This window comes from Erpetoichthys calabaricus, chromosome 14 (assembly GCF_900747795.2).
Source record: "Erpetoichthys calabaricus chromosome 14, fErpCal1.3, whole genome shotgun sequence".
NCBI lineage: Eukaryota > Metazoa > Chordata > Cladistia > Polypteriformes > Polypteridae > Erpetoichthys > Erpetoichthys calabaricus.
The window spans coordinates 103,364,510-103,379,109 of record NC_041407.2 but is presented as its reverse complement, the minus strand read 5'-3'; the positions used below and the strand labels follow the sequence as shown (position 1 = coordinate 103,379,109).

The 14,600-nt window shown below is 40.4% G+C and overlaps 1 protein-coding gene across 11 annotated transcripts in view; it reads right to left on the bottom strand.

Moving 5' to 3' along the window:
- tanc2b (tetratricopeptide repeat, ankyrin repeat and coiled-coil containing 2b) overlaps positions 1-14,600 on the bottom strand; it is a 473,655-nt gene that overhangs the window by 68,338 nt on the left and 390,717 nt on the right. For all 11 annotated transcript variants that reach the window (XM_051936364.1, XM_051936365.1, XM_051936366.1 and 8 more), the window contains 2 exons: positions 11,447-11,636; positions 10,716-10,961 (listed from right to left, as the gene is read on the bottom strand). In XM_051936364.1, the coding sequence (XP_051792324.1) occupies positions 10,716-10,961; positions 11,447-11,636 (436 nt within the window). The remainder of the gene's footprint in view (positions 1-10,715; positions 10,962-11,446; positions 11,637-14,600) is intronic.

Here is a 14,600-nt window from a genome sequence, read left to right as displayed (position 1 = left end):
AGTCAAAACTGGAACCTTCAAGGTGAAGTTAAAATTAAGAAATGCAAATGAAGTTTCTGTATTGTACTTTGCATTTGAAGGCCATTACCCTCCACGACTGTCATTACTGGAGGAGTCAAACTGAAACGAAAAGACTAAGTCACGGCTGTCGACTTCTAAAGGATTACAACCCCATGATTGCAGGGAGTCAATGCACACAAATATCAAAGAAAACTTAAAATGGTCTCCACATCCACACAATAATAATAAAAAAATAGTAAAAAATAATGTTTTATATATACACTGCTGGACAAAAGTTTTACAACACCTCAGTTTTTCCAGTCAGTCAGTCATTATCCAACCTATCTATATCGATATCCTAACACAGGCTCACAGGGGTCTGCTGGAGCCAATCCCAGCCAACACAGGGCGCAAGGCAGGAACAAACCTGTCCAGGGCACCAGCCCACCGCAGGACACACACACACCAAGCACACACCAGGGACAATTTAGAATCTGCAATGCACCTAACCTGCATGTTTTCGGACTGTTGGAGGAAACCCACGCAGACACGGGGAGAACATGCAAACTCCACACTGGGAGGACCCGGGAAGCAAACCTCAGGTCTCCTTACCACTGCGCCACCATTTTTCCAGTCTTTCTTCAAATTTAATAAGTTAAAATGTAACAAATGACCTAAAATGGTGAAAAGGTTAACAGTAAACTGCCACAGGTTTACATTTGAGTTTAGGGTTAGCAAAAACTGAAAAAAGGAAATATAAGAACATGACAAATGGGCAAACTACTAGGTTGCAACTTTCAGATGTAGGATGTCCCCAGTTATTTACGGTACGTTACCTGCATTCTCCTTTTCAGTTGCACACCTGATGAAGGCGATGCAGCCATAATGTTGTGTCTTTAACCTCATTTGCTTTTCAGCATGGACATAATCTTTAATCGTTTTAACCTTTGCAGATACATCCTGACGCAACCCTGCACTAACTCTATTATAGAATATGTACTCACTAGGGGGGTCTGCCCCCTGCTCACTTTGCTCGCCAAACCCTGATGCGGGCGCTACACGCTAGCCACTTCATGGCTCTGCCGCTCGCATTTGGGGAAGCGGATGTCCAGTTTAAAAAGATTGTTATTTTCATGGGAATTGTTACATATGCATAATAGAACTATTTTACTTTACAGCGAGTAATTAACCATAATAAAAAATAGTAAAATGTAATAAATTGAAAGAAAATTATGTTTCATGTTGCGTTAGAGGTATTCATTCTCTTTGGCTTTGAAATTAACACGCAAATACTTTTGAAACTTACACTTTTACTGTAAAACTTCAGTAAAAACAATTTTTTGAATTAACTTTCCATAAATATCGCATTTAATTTTGATTCCATGTTTGGAGTTACATCGTGACAACGCAACGTATAACTGCCCGTGAGTGAATATTGTTTCTTTCTCTCAAATAAATAAATGTTTGTCCCTGTGATTTCTTAATTGTTATAGCAAAAGCTATTCTAATGGGAAACTGTAAACGTTTTAATACGAATGGCATATCGAGATCTCCTTTGGTGTCTAATGTTAAGATGGACTATATTACCTTTCTTGTCGCCTGTTAAAATTTTACATGTTAGAACTGTTCGACCAATTTTGACTACAACTAATCTTGTCCTATTGCATAGCCCATCACTCAGACATAAATTACGCAATAATATTACGATACATCCTTCTTTCAACAGTAATTTGTGCGATGGAAGACCAGACGGTGTTAATGGTTGTAGATATTCTTCTGGATATTGTAAGTTGATGTTTTCATCTTCTGCACCATCACCACCAACTGTTTCAGCGTAGTCTATTGATATGCATTTAACCAATTCACGTTAATTCGTTTAACTTCATCGTTTCTCTGTGCTAGGATTGCCAGTGTACTCATTTCTTCTGGTGATAACCCTTTGGGATAAAATTCTTCAATAAGATTTGGACATAATACGTCTTCTTTTATTGGGAATTTAAAGTGAGGAAAACGTAAAAATTTATAAAAGCGGAGAGCGTAGGAAGTGTGTCTGACAAAAGCATTCACACGAATGAGAGGCGAGAGGACTGTTGGCAAGGGCCGTGAACTGGAAATGGTGGAGAGGACGACGGGACTTGAGAAAATCTCTTGGCAAAAGTCTCGTCTCAAGATTTTCTTTTATAATAGAGAGATTTGTATGTTTTTATTGGGTCATTATTGTCACATGCACACAATACAGTGGATTTCTTCTTTGGATGTGCCAATTTTAACACATACAGTGCATCCAGAAAGTATTCACAGCGCATCACATTTTCCACATTTTGTTATGTTACAGCCTTATTCCAAAATGGATTAAATTAATTTTTTTCCTCAGAATTCTGCACACAACACCCCATAATGACAACGTGAAAAAAGTTTACTTGAGGTTTTTGCAAATTTATTAAAAATAAAAAAACTGACAAATCCCATGTCCATAAGTATTCACCGCCTTTGCTCAATACTTTGTCGATGCACCTTTGGCAGCAATTCCAGCCTCAAGTCTTTTTGAATATGATGCCACAAGCTTGGCACACCTCTCCTTGGCCAGTTTCGCCCATTCCTCTTTGCAGCACCTGTCAAGCTCCATCAGGTTGGATGGGAAGCGTCGGTGCACAGCCATTTTAAGATCTCTCCAGAGATGTTCAATCAGATTCAAGTCTGGGCTCTGGCTGGGCCACTCAAGGACATTCACAGAGTTGTCCTGAAGCCACTCCTTTGATATCTTGGCTGTGTGCTTAGGGTCATTGTCCTGCTGAAAGATGAACCATCGCCCCAGTCTGAGGTCAAGAGCGCTCTGGAGCAGGTTTTCATCCAGGATGTCTCTGTACATTGCTGCAGTCATCTTTCCCTTTATCCTGACTAGTCTCCCAGTTCCTGCCGCTGAAAAACATCCCCACAGCATGATGCTGCCACCACCATGCTTCACTGTAGGGATGGTATTGGCCTGGTGATAAGCGGTGCCTGGTTTCCTTCAAACGTGACGCCTGGCATTCACACCAAAGAGTTCAATCTTTGTCTCATCAGACCAGAGAATTTTCTTTCTCATGGTCTGAGAGTCCTTCAGGTGCCTTTTGGCAAACTCCAGGTGGGCTGCCATGTGCCTTTTACTAAGGAGTGGCTTCCGTCTGGCCACTCTACCATACAGGCCTGATTGGTGGATTGCTGCAGAGATGGTTGTCCTTCTGGAAGGTTTTCCTCTCTCCACAGAGGACCTCTGGAGCTCTGACAGAGTGACAATCGGGTTCTTGGTCACCTCCCTGACTAAGGCCCTTCTCCCCCGATCGCTCAGTTTAGATGGCCAGCCAGCTCTAGGAAGAGTCCTGGTGGCTTTGAACTTCTTCCGCTTACGGATGATGGAGGCCACTGTGCTCATTGGGACCTTCAAAGCAGCAGAACTGTTTCTGTAACTTTCCCCAGATTTGTGCCTCGAGACAATCCTGTCTCGAAGGTCTACAGACAATTCCTTTGACGTCTTGCTTGGTTTGTGCTCTGACATGAACTGTCAACTGTGGGACCTTCTATAGACAGGTGTGTGCCTTTCCAAATCAGGTCCAGTCAATTGAATTTACCACAGGTGGACTCCAATGAAGCTGCAGAAACATCTCAAGGATGATCAGGGGAAACAGGAGGCACCTGAGCTCAATTTTTAGCTTCATGGCAAAGGTTGTGAATACTTATGTACATGTGCTTTCTCAATTTTTTTATTTTTAATAAATTTGCAAAAATCTCAAGTAAACTTTTTTCACGTTGTCATTATGGGGTGTTGTGTGTAGAATTCTGAGGAAAAAAATGAATTTGATCCATTTTGGAATAAGGCTGTAACATAACAAAATGTAGAAAAAGTGATGCGCTGGGAATACTTTCCGGATGCACTGTATTATGTCGCCACTCTCTGCGTATTGTATATATTATTTGTATATTTTTCTCTATGTGACTAATCATAAGAAGGCATGTCTAATACTGTCAAGTCAGTGTGGCAGCAAAGGCACCAGTGAGACCTGCAAACTTGACACAAGAGCAGATGGTGTTACTTTTGTGTTGTGCTTGTAAATTCTTCCATTTTTGTGTCAATTTCCTGCGATAAACCCATAAAGATTCTGTATGTTGTTAGGCTGATGAGTGTCTCAAAATGTCCTTAGTTCTTTGAGCTCTACTGTGAACTGCACTCCACTTCAGGGTGGGTTCCTGGTTTGTGCTCACAGATGCTGAGCAATACCAGAACAATTTCAGCAGTTAATTAGTGAATAAAAAAAGCATATGGATGGGATGCAAATCAGTAAACTACAACTCAAGTGCCCTCTCAGGCCCGAGGTCCATACCATGGCACCACATTCCAAACACACATGGAAATAATTAAGTAACAACATTAAATGAGACTCGAGCAAATGAGAAAGAAGATGTTTGTAGTCTTATGAAATGTGCATAGCAGATGAGCTTGTCGGTGGTTTAGTGTAATGTGAGCTGCACATCAAACGGTGGCTACTGTCAGGTATTTACGCTATGCAGCTTCTAAAGCTGGCAGTGGATTAAAATGCTGCTTTATCCGATACAGTAATTTAAGCTCCTGTCCCCTGCTGTGGGAGCAAAACTAAAAGAAAAATGATTCCTAAAAATCAGTACATTTGTGAAAGCGCACACCGAGCGTGAAGCCCTGGGTTACAATGTGTTTCACTGCCTACCCTCGACTCTGCAAACTCTCCATTCCTGATTCATTCTCACCGATGCCCACCAAGCTGTCAGCCGACAGCAGAAAACTCAGAAGGCCTTCAAAGGGCAGCCTGTCACTTCTGAGCATAACAAGAGCTTTGATGTTTTCTAGCATGGCATTACCATTCCCAAAGTCTTGAGGGACCTGCGGATTCTCAGATGAAAGGAGACGCATCTCAGTGTCAGTCTTGGAACCTTTGTTTGCCTCATTTATTTAAGTTCTGTCTCTTTTTCCTACTAATTTCAAACTTAAATTTAAAAAAATGATAAAAGTCAGTGGTACTTTACAAAGTACAAGAAGACAAAATCCCTAAACATTGGTAAGTCCGTAACGTATCAGCTCTCCAAACTGACATGAATTATAGACTCTTAACAATCTTTACACAAGTTTGCTCCTACTAGGAAAAATTCATGACAGTATTCATGTTGTTTGTAACTTCTGCAATCAGGGACCACAGAGGCAGCCAGCGGCTCCTTCAGATCAATGCCAACTATCAGTCCGTTACTCTAACCTTACGGTCAACACACTTCTCAACGCTCTGAGATCCCTTCAGGTTTATTTTTTGGTCTTGACTCGCCCATACTCATGACATACCATTCGACTCGTCTTGATGTCTGGTCATCCAAGTATGTGAAGCTTTTTGGGGTTCTCTTGCTATTTGTGGTCACCTAGACTCAAAAAGATAAAACCCATCATTTTAACTCTTTGAGGGCTGAATATTTTTTTGGCTGTCTTCATGCAGGCACCTGAGCTAAAGGCAGATCTGATGAGAGAGTGAAGCGTACGCACAAAGCAAAATACTCTGTAGACAACGTTTTGTGTTTTATGGCTGAATCGCACGGAGATTCTGATGCAAGGGATCTGCAGATCACAAATGAAAGTGATGTACCAGCATCAGCTAATCGTAGTGCTGAACGCTTTGGTGTAGCAGCCAGCCACTGTGTGAAGACGCTACTGTATGTCATTATAAGTCGACACCCGCCACGAAAGAGTTAAGGACATGATTGGAGCATATTTTCTGTAGGAGATGACACCCTTATGATAAAAGGTAAGCCAACAGACATCCTTAGCAGGAACGATAAGAAGAACTTGAATTTGTGCACGTCAAACCACGCCAGGGGTTCACTCCCTAATGGGACACAAGGGTTGAAAGTCGCTCCGTTTTGTTACAAAACTTGGAAAAAATGGCAATGGGTAATATAGGCATGTGCAGTGTCATTTTATTCTATTCTGAGGTTGATGACCATGAATATGATCATATTTTTGATATTTGATTCTTTGCCGGTGGTCCTCGCCCTCTAAAAAGTCACTACCAGAAAGTTAAAAATGACAAGTTTCACACAATATCATGTGGGGTATCGTTTTAGACTATTGCTGGTCACTGATTATGAATACGGTGTTGGATTTCAGACCCTATGGACCTCTACCAGATGGCCAAAAATTACACATTTCTTTTACAATGGAGAATATTTAGACTAAGCACTTAACTGGAAGCACACATTTAAACATTTCAAATATGTGATGCCGCTATTCTTGTTTATTCTGTACACCTACCTCATGAAGTAAATCATCACATTTCCTATGAACATCCCAAATGAGGTCGGTTTACGCTAATTCAGGCTTTTGTTTGTTTTGTTTTTAAATGATTTGTTGTCAGATGGTTCTCTGTACTTGCCTTCCATATGCGTTGTTAAGAATTCACATTTAATATCATTACAGCCACTGTTACATGAGTTGTGTTAAAGCACAAACAGATCTTGGGGGCATCCAAGGCCAGATATCGATTACAAAAGATGTCTACCATGATACACACATTCTGGAAGTGAAAATCTAGCATTAAGAGTGAAGTGTTTATTACTGGAGCGTGGAAGAGGAATAAAAAGCAGCAAGGCTGTGTTGAGGCTATCATTACTGTTAAACTCTGCTCTGTACTTGTAATATTTTATTTTACTATTGTATTGTATTGAGGATTACTTGTGTTTTGTTCTGAATATTGTGTTGTATTGACCCCCTTTTTTTTGAACACCCACTGCCCACCCAACCTACCTGGAAAGGGGTCTCTCTTTGAACTGCCTTTTTTTTTCCTTGTCTTCTTAGAGAGTCAAGGCTGGGGGGCTGTCAAGAGGCAGGGCCTGTTCACCCAAATGTGCGATTTAGGCTAAACAAAAATGAATTGTATTGTACTGTATTGTATCATTGGGATGTGGCAAAATAATGTAACATTTGCTGCCATATACAAACGGGTCAGAAATGTGTAACAAAGTCCTAAAAATCCTACTTTTATGTGGAAAGGCTGAAGTCTTGAGCCACCAAGACCACCTGTGTCCTTAATGGAAGGGACCTGCCTGAAGCATTGCACTGTGTTTGGAGCCTGACGAGGTAAGCGACTTTCAGTCTTCTGCAGTGTCATTAGCAGCTTCTTCTAACGGAGACTTAAATCAAGAGACCGCTTGTTGTTGCTCATATAGTATACAAAAATTCATCTCTCTCTGCACTTAGTCTATGGTCTCTAAATCTTTGCAGAAATCAAGATTTAATGTTTAGTAATTTCCAAATGAGACAGAAAGCAGGCATTGTATTTAAGGGGCTGAGATGCAGATAAAGGTACAGAATTAGCCACCTGCCGATAAGCGGCTGCTCATTAGATGAGCGGTGACCGCGTAAACACAGATTCTGAGAAAAGAGGTCATCTCAAAACTCTAATCACGCTTTAAAAAACTGCAGCCTTTTATAATCTAGTGCGGGGGTCTCCAGCTCCCATCCTGGAGGGCTACCGTGGCTGCAGGTTTTCATTCTAACTCATTTCTTAAGTAGTGACCAGTTTTTACTGTTCGTTGACTTCTCCCTTCGTTTTAATTGATTTTTTTTTTTTTCTAAGATTTAGTCCTCTGAGTTGCTTCATTTTTTCCCCATAAATGGCACCCAAACAAAAATGAGATGTGAAGTGAGTGAGCTGACAGATGACCCGCCAAATCGGGGTCTCAAACTCCAAGCAGTTTCTTAATTAGAAATCGATTTTCGTTGTTAATTAAACCCACTATTTAATTCCCTGGCTTGTTGGTGGTCTCATTCTGTCACAGCAGACATTTCCAAAACTGTTCATTTTCTTTTTTCTAAGGCCACAGTCAGAATGTTTTGTGGACCTGAGCAGATCAACGTCACTGAGACCATCATCTTTCTTTATTTTCAGATATTGTATAATGGACACTCATTAGCTGGTTATGTGTCGGCTCATTATTGTTGGGCCGCTAATTAAGGAAAAAGAAACAAGTAAGGGGTCTTAAATACCAAGTCAATTAAAATGACAGCAAAAGAAGTTAATTAGCAGCAAACACTGGTCACTAATTTAGAAAAGGGTTAGAATGAAAACCTGCAGCCACGCTGAAGACCCCAAATCTGGTGTGGCTTGTGACAATATTGACTACCACACTCCATTACATAAGCTTATCAAATTTATCTGAGCATTTCCTTATTTTCATTTTTTTTCAGTTATCAAAATATTTACATTTCATGTTATAGTCTAATGATAAAACTACTTTCCTCTGCTCTACATTGAGACATTATGTTCCTATTTGTTATGTGCCAGACCAATTTTATCTTCTCTGTAAATTCTGCCATTAGCAGATATCACTTTGATATTTTTATTTATACACTGCTGACACTCATTTTTCACGTTTTTTTTGCTGTAACTGAACACGGCTTCTTCTACATAATGAAGATCGTGACAAGCTTTGTACCATTGGCCCTGACAAGATCAGTTTCTGATTCTGCTAGGTCTCCCATAAACATCTAAATGGATGAAGACAACCGAAGCTTATGGTAGTCCACCACCAAAATTAAATATTTTTTTATATTTGTTACTTACCTTGTGTTGTTTCCAGTGATCATCAAGAACAATTTTAATTGCATAGCTTCATGAAAAATTTACAATACAGTAGGTTTCAAAGAGGCAAAAAATAAAACAATATTAAAATGTCAATGAAAAACAAAAACCTCAGGTTACTCGTGTTCCATACTCCACATCAGTTATCCAGTTGTATGCTTACTAAGTCCAATATGCAGGCATTTTTTGCTAATATATTGTTAAGCAGATATTCCAGAAAAATCAGAGTAGTGCACGAACAAGAAGCACATCCAAACAGGATCGAGTTTAGGGGTGCACTGTATACTGGTGGAAACGAGACACCGGTACCTACTTTTCATGCATCATTTTTATCGTGATTGAAGCCATCAGGGAGCCACCTCCAAAACTGTTTACAATCTCGTCTTCAAACTTTGAAGGGGACCTCCACCCCCCTACTCCTATCAAGTGTCTGCTGGCACCCCTTTGCTTTATTTTTTGATTTGATGGCGTCTTCAGACTTTCAAGAGGACGGCTCCCCCACTCCTGTGATTGCTGAAGAAGCCAATATGTGGCCAAGAAAACAGAGCAGGGTTATTTGTTCCGCTTCAAACACTGCCGATGATGACGATGATAATAATAAAGTAGGCCTGGACTCACCATTAATCAAAATGAATACATGCTCAGGTGACCAAAAGAGTCAGAGCAGCACAGACTCTTTATATAAAGCAGGAGAAAAATGAGTATTAAAAAAAAAAAAGTTATAGGTAGGCAATCGTAAGTATTAGTTTAAAATCTTTTCATTCATGTATGCTGAAATGATGTATATTTTCAAAGTTAAAAAGCAATAGAATGGGAGGTGTTTTGTTTCATACAAATAAAGATGTTTCTTCATTAATCTCTTTTTTAAAGAAGAGCCCACCGACATTGATTTCTGTAGAAAGTGGACATTCGTTTGACGGCTTTCTTCTGTAGTTTGTACGAATGTAGGGCTTGATAGCCTGTGAGGCTGAGGCAGTACTCACTCAGCGCTGATCTACATTGTCTTTGGTTTGTCTTTATATAATTTTCCTTCATGTTCATAAAGATGGTTAGAAACGCAGTATTATAGTTTAGGTGGGTTTGCTCATTTTTGTTTAATGGGGAACCAAAGGGACTGGGAAGAACAGCTTTTTGAATATTTTTTTTTTATTCTCAATCTTGTTTCATTGTTTTACTGTACACTCTAAATGGTAGACATTTTCAAAGACGCTTTGTCTTTTTAATGGAATGTGCAATGTAAGTGTACTTTTCTCTTCTTCAGGCTCCACTTTTTCATTTTGCATAATAAAGATATTTGGAATATAAATTAATTGGATCGGCCGACTCCAATCATTCTTTCAGAAAAAACAACTTCAAACTTGTTTGTTCAGGAAGGCATTTAACTGACCCCTGACATTCTGCCTCTTCTTTCACTTCACCCACACTGTGCAGTTGCTTGGGATGATTTGTGTTTGTACCACAAATTCTGTCATTTGTTTGGGGATTTTGTATTTTATTGTAGTTTACTGCCTGTTATCCTAATTCAAACCTCTGGGTTTCCTGTATTTAGCTTTATTTACTGTTTTATGCTGATATTATTTTGTAGCCAATGTTGTATATTTTATCTTTTTTCTGCTTTTTCTCTGCTGTTCATTCTGAAATTCTGTGAAGTGTATTAAGCATGGAAAAAATATAAATAAAATGTATTATTATTACTTTAGTTGATTGAAATAGTCCTTATGAAAAGGAACATAACAGTTAAGTAGTACTACGCACTATAAAAGTGGGCCAACAGAAGCACTTGAGCTAGATTCATTCTGAAAAGTACATGCACAAAGATTATACTGTGATATACTCTATACTGTAAACATGTTTAATTATATTGTGATATAACTGATGAATTGAAGACCGGACTCTTGACCAATGAGTGACAGGGAGAGGCAGATGGAGTATTCCTTTAATCAATTTAGATTCCTTTTGCTGAATGTGCCCAAGATTCCAGTTTTTCATCAGCTCTGGACCTAGTCTGTCCCTGTCCCCACACATTCACCCCTTTACTTAGGTTCTGAAACCCATGCATTATATGAGAAATGCATCAGCACTCACCTGCCACTGAATTTGGCCTGGGCATCAGATACAGAGGGATAGACTGCACAGAATGGGAAGAGATCGTCTCCAGGTTGCGATCGGGAATTTTGTTCAAACTATACGTGGAAGCTGTCATGTTCTCATCCACTCGGTACAAGCATGAATCCATCCCAGATTTCTGTGACTGCCAGGGCTTGATGTTCCCCCGTGATCCCTCACCATATTTGTTGCGCTCCACATTTTCAGAGTAGCTTGTGAGGGTGGCTGCAGCAAAACACAAACACAATAGAAAAGGGGGGGGTAAAAAAAGAAAAATTTGGTTCAAAGGTTAAAAAGAAAGAAAGATGGGACTGCTATAAAAAGATCAGGATGAAAGGCCATTTCACAGTGGTGCTCTGTTACACCTCACCTCCAAAGGAAGACATCACAAAGGACAGTAAAACCTAAGATTTCAGTGTAGAAGAGCTTGACCAACCTTTCTCAAGTGTAATTGCAGCCCACAATACCTATAAGGTCAGTCATGTGACACGCCAACATCACGCACTGCACACAACGTCATTCACAAAACTCCCACTGAATGCCTGGTTACACTGTGGTTAGGGTTAGGGTTAGGGGTCTGGGAGGGTTTTGTGGCTGATGTTGTGGGTGTTTCGTGATCCCTACTGTGGGCTACAGTTAGACCCTTCTCATCTTTCTGGCCAAGGTAGAGTGTTATAGCATAAACACCTTAGTTCTTGCTTGCTACTCACCAATGATACCACTGTCACGACTCTCCAGTGTTGAAGTGGGGCTGGTGACAGTCCCATAAGCGCAGTCTTTGGCTACGGAGTTATTTGATGCGACAGGCGGCAGGGTGGAACAGGGGCTGCTTGCTGGAGGGGAGGCAGTGCTGCTGGTCAGAGTGGAGCAGGGGCTAATCCGTTGGGTTACAGCCGAACTCTGTTTAAGAAAAAGAAGAAAAAATGACATGAAATGGAGAAGACCGCAGTTGCCTTTGACTGGTGACATACCGCCAGAGGTCACTGACAGCAAACGTTGAGACCTAACTTTTCAGTACCCCTTTTACACTGTGCTGCAACATGTTGACAAAATAAGATACACTAAGTTACCTCTGCTGGCCATTTTACCCAGTGCAGCATTAGTTGTGGGCTTTCGCAAGTCACAGGAGGTTCTGCTCCAGCTTTATATAACACATTGGTGAGGTCTCATCTGGAGTTCTGTGGGCAGTTTTGGTCTCCAGGCTACAAAAAGGACATAGCAGCACTAGAGATGGTCCAGAGAAGAGCAACTAGGTGGATTCAGGGCTACAGGGGATGAGTTATGAGGAAAGATTAAAAGAGCTGAGCCTTAAGGAGATTAAGAGGAGACCTGAGTGAAGTGTTTGAAATGATGAAGGGAATTAGTGCAGTGGATCGAGACGGTGACTTTAAAATGAGTTCATCAAGAACACGGGGACACAGCTGGAAACTTGTGAAGGGTAAATTTCACACAAACATTAGGAAGTTTTTCTTGACACAAAGAATGATAGACACTTGGAATAAGCGACCAAGTAGTGTGGTAGACAGTAAGACTTTAGGGACTTTCAAAACTTGACTTGATTTTTTTGGGAAGAATTAAGTGGACAGGACTGGCGAGCTTTGTTGGGCTGAATGGCCTGTTTTCGTCTGGATTGTCCTAATGTTTATGAAAAATGGCAAATATACAATGAGCAAATGTCTAACAGGGAAAACTAGTGCTTGAGAAGCTCAGTTAAATCACTGGGAGAAGTGGAGCTCCAACTAACATCCTTGTGGTTCACGGAGACCTCGTCCTCTTCATTATAGCCTTGATTATAAGGTCCTGTGAAGTAAGTAAGTGCTGTGAAAGTCTACCTTGAAGACGCTACTTAAAATGTTGCCACTCTCTGGCACTATGATTATGGAGTATGGCTACCTTACCTCGAAACCTGTGTTCGCCATACCTGAAAAATCTTGAGAACACATTTGTCATAACTAGTGTTGGTTGGTGAAATTTGCCAAAGCGTTTTTTTCGCACAAATATGCTGTTTTCGCCGGTGACCTTGTTTGCAGAATATCTTCCTGATAATTTGCCACACTGCTGGCTTTTTTTCCCCAACGCCCTATGATGCTTTGTGAGGCCAGTGTGACATCACAGAGCTATAGAAGACAATGTTGGATGGGACAGCCCACAGCTTACAGTATGTAAAGCTGATCCTACTACTGGGCTAAGAAACGTGCGACTACATTTAAACGCAAGATGTGCAAGTAGAAGGAAACCGCACATGTGTCTGTGTATTCGTGCCCTAAAGGTAGTGTTGTTTTGTATGGACTTGTATGTCACCTGTAGGTAATACGTGACCCTACCCCTTTAATAATATTGCCCAGAGTGCCGTGCAGTTGAAGCAAACATGAAATAGTGAAGAACCCACATGCTTTAGTGTTGTGCTTGTTTAGTAGCAGCTACACTGAGTGAGCAAAAGCGTTAAGGAAAGAAAAACAAACTGGATTTTTGCTATCGAATCTGGGGATTAAGACTTAATTGTACCATAAAAATATAATACTTCAGGGGCTCGCACTGCTGCTTCACAAGCCAAATTCACATTTTTAGCCACAATAATCGGTCCAGTATAGTTGGCAGACACGTCCCTGTCCATTCAGGGGTCCTTAGAAGATCACTGCACCATTATAATCCACCCAATCCTTTTTCAGTTTCTCCTTCCCCATTGACTTGCATGCATTTCACTGAGTTCAGCCAAGTTCCCAAGCACTTGTGCAATATTGTCAAAATCGAGGCAAAGCAAATTCAGCAGGGTTTGCTCATCACCTACCAGCAACACATTATATACTAAATGTGCTAATGCATTCTATTTGGGTTGTCATGATACCAAAATATCAAACTTCGATACGATACTAAGAAAACCTTTGAAATTCATTTTTGATATCCAAAACAATACATAATGTAACTCAATGGAAAAAGTGTTTCAATAAATTAAAATACTACAGGCATTAAAATCTTTACACTGATGAAAACAATAATAGAAATGTGAGTCATTTAAGCACAGGAATAATTAACTACAGTAGCAGCTAACAGCCTTGGCCCTTTCCTAAATGCACATTACGGCCCATCCGAAAACTACAACTCACAACAACCTACAGTCTCAATTCTTATAAAGGCAGATTTGAAGTTTGAGCTGATTTCTCCACCAGTTTGAGTAAACTGTAACAAAACAGGACCATCAAAGTAAAAAACAAATAAATCTTCAAATCACAATCATTGCTGTGCTGTGCAGCATTTTTTGTGGTACAACTGAAAGGATGTAAAAGAATACGCCACACTGGTGCATTAACGCAGACCCCCTCCGTGAAGAGACCACCACGGTCAGCCAAAGCAACCTTCACTTTAGTCACTTCTATATGTGTCACTATAATACACCTATAATATGGGCACACGGAGGACCAGGACCACTGCTCATGCAATTGAGCACTGACAAGTTATAGCGCCTTACCTTACTTTACATTGTAAACTTGGTATTTTAAAATTGCACTAATAAAATAAAAGAAAGTAACTTGCTACGGCAACATACTTCACAGAAAGGGTTTAAAAATCAAGGGAGTGACGGAGCCCGAGTGCTAAAGCGTGCTGCCCCAGTGCAGAGTGAAACGTAAAAAAAGATGCAGACCCCTTCTTAATGAACTAAATATTTAACCAAATACAAAAAACATTTTACCTAAAGAAAACCGACAAACATCACATCTCTACGTTAAATGTAATAGTTTACAGACTTGTAATGATTCATGTTTATGTAATTTAGAAGATACTTTAAGAAACGGGGATCCTACTCCAGCCATGCCCATTGGTAGCCTACGAAGGCTCAGCAGTCAAACGCCAGAATGAACCCGAAGT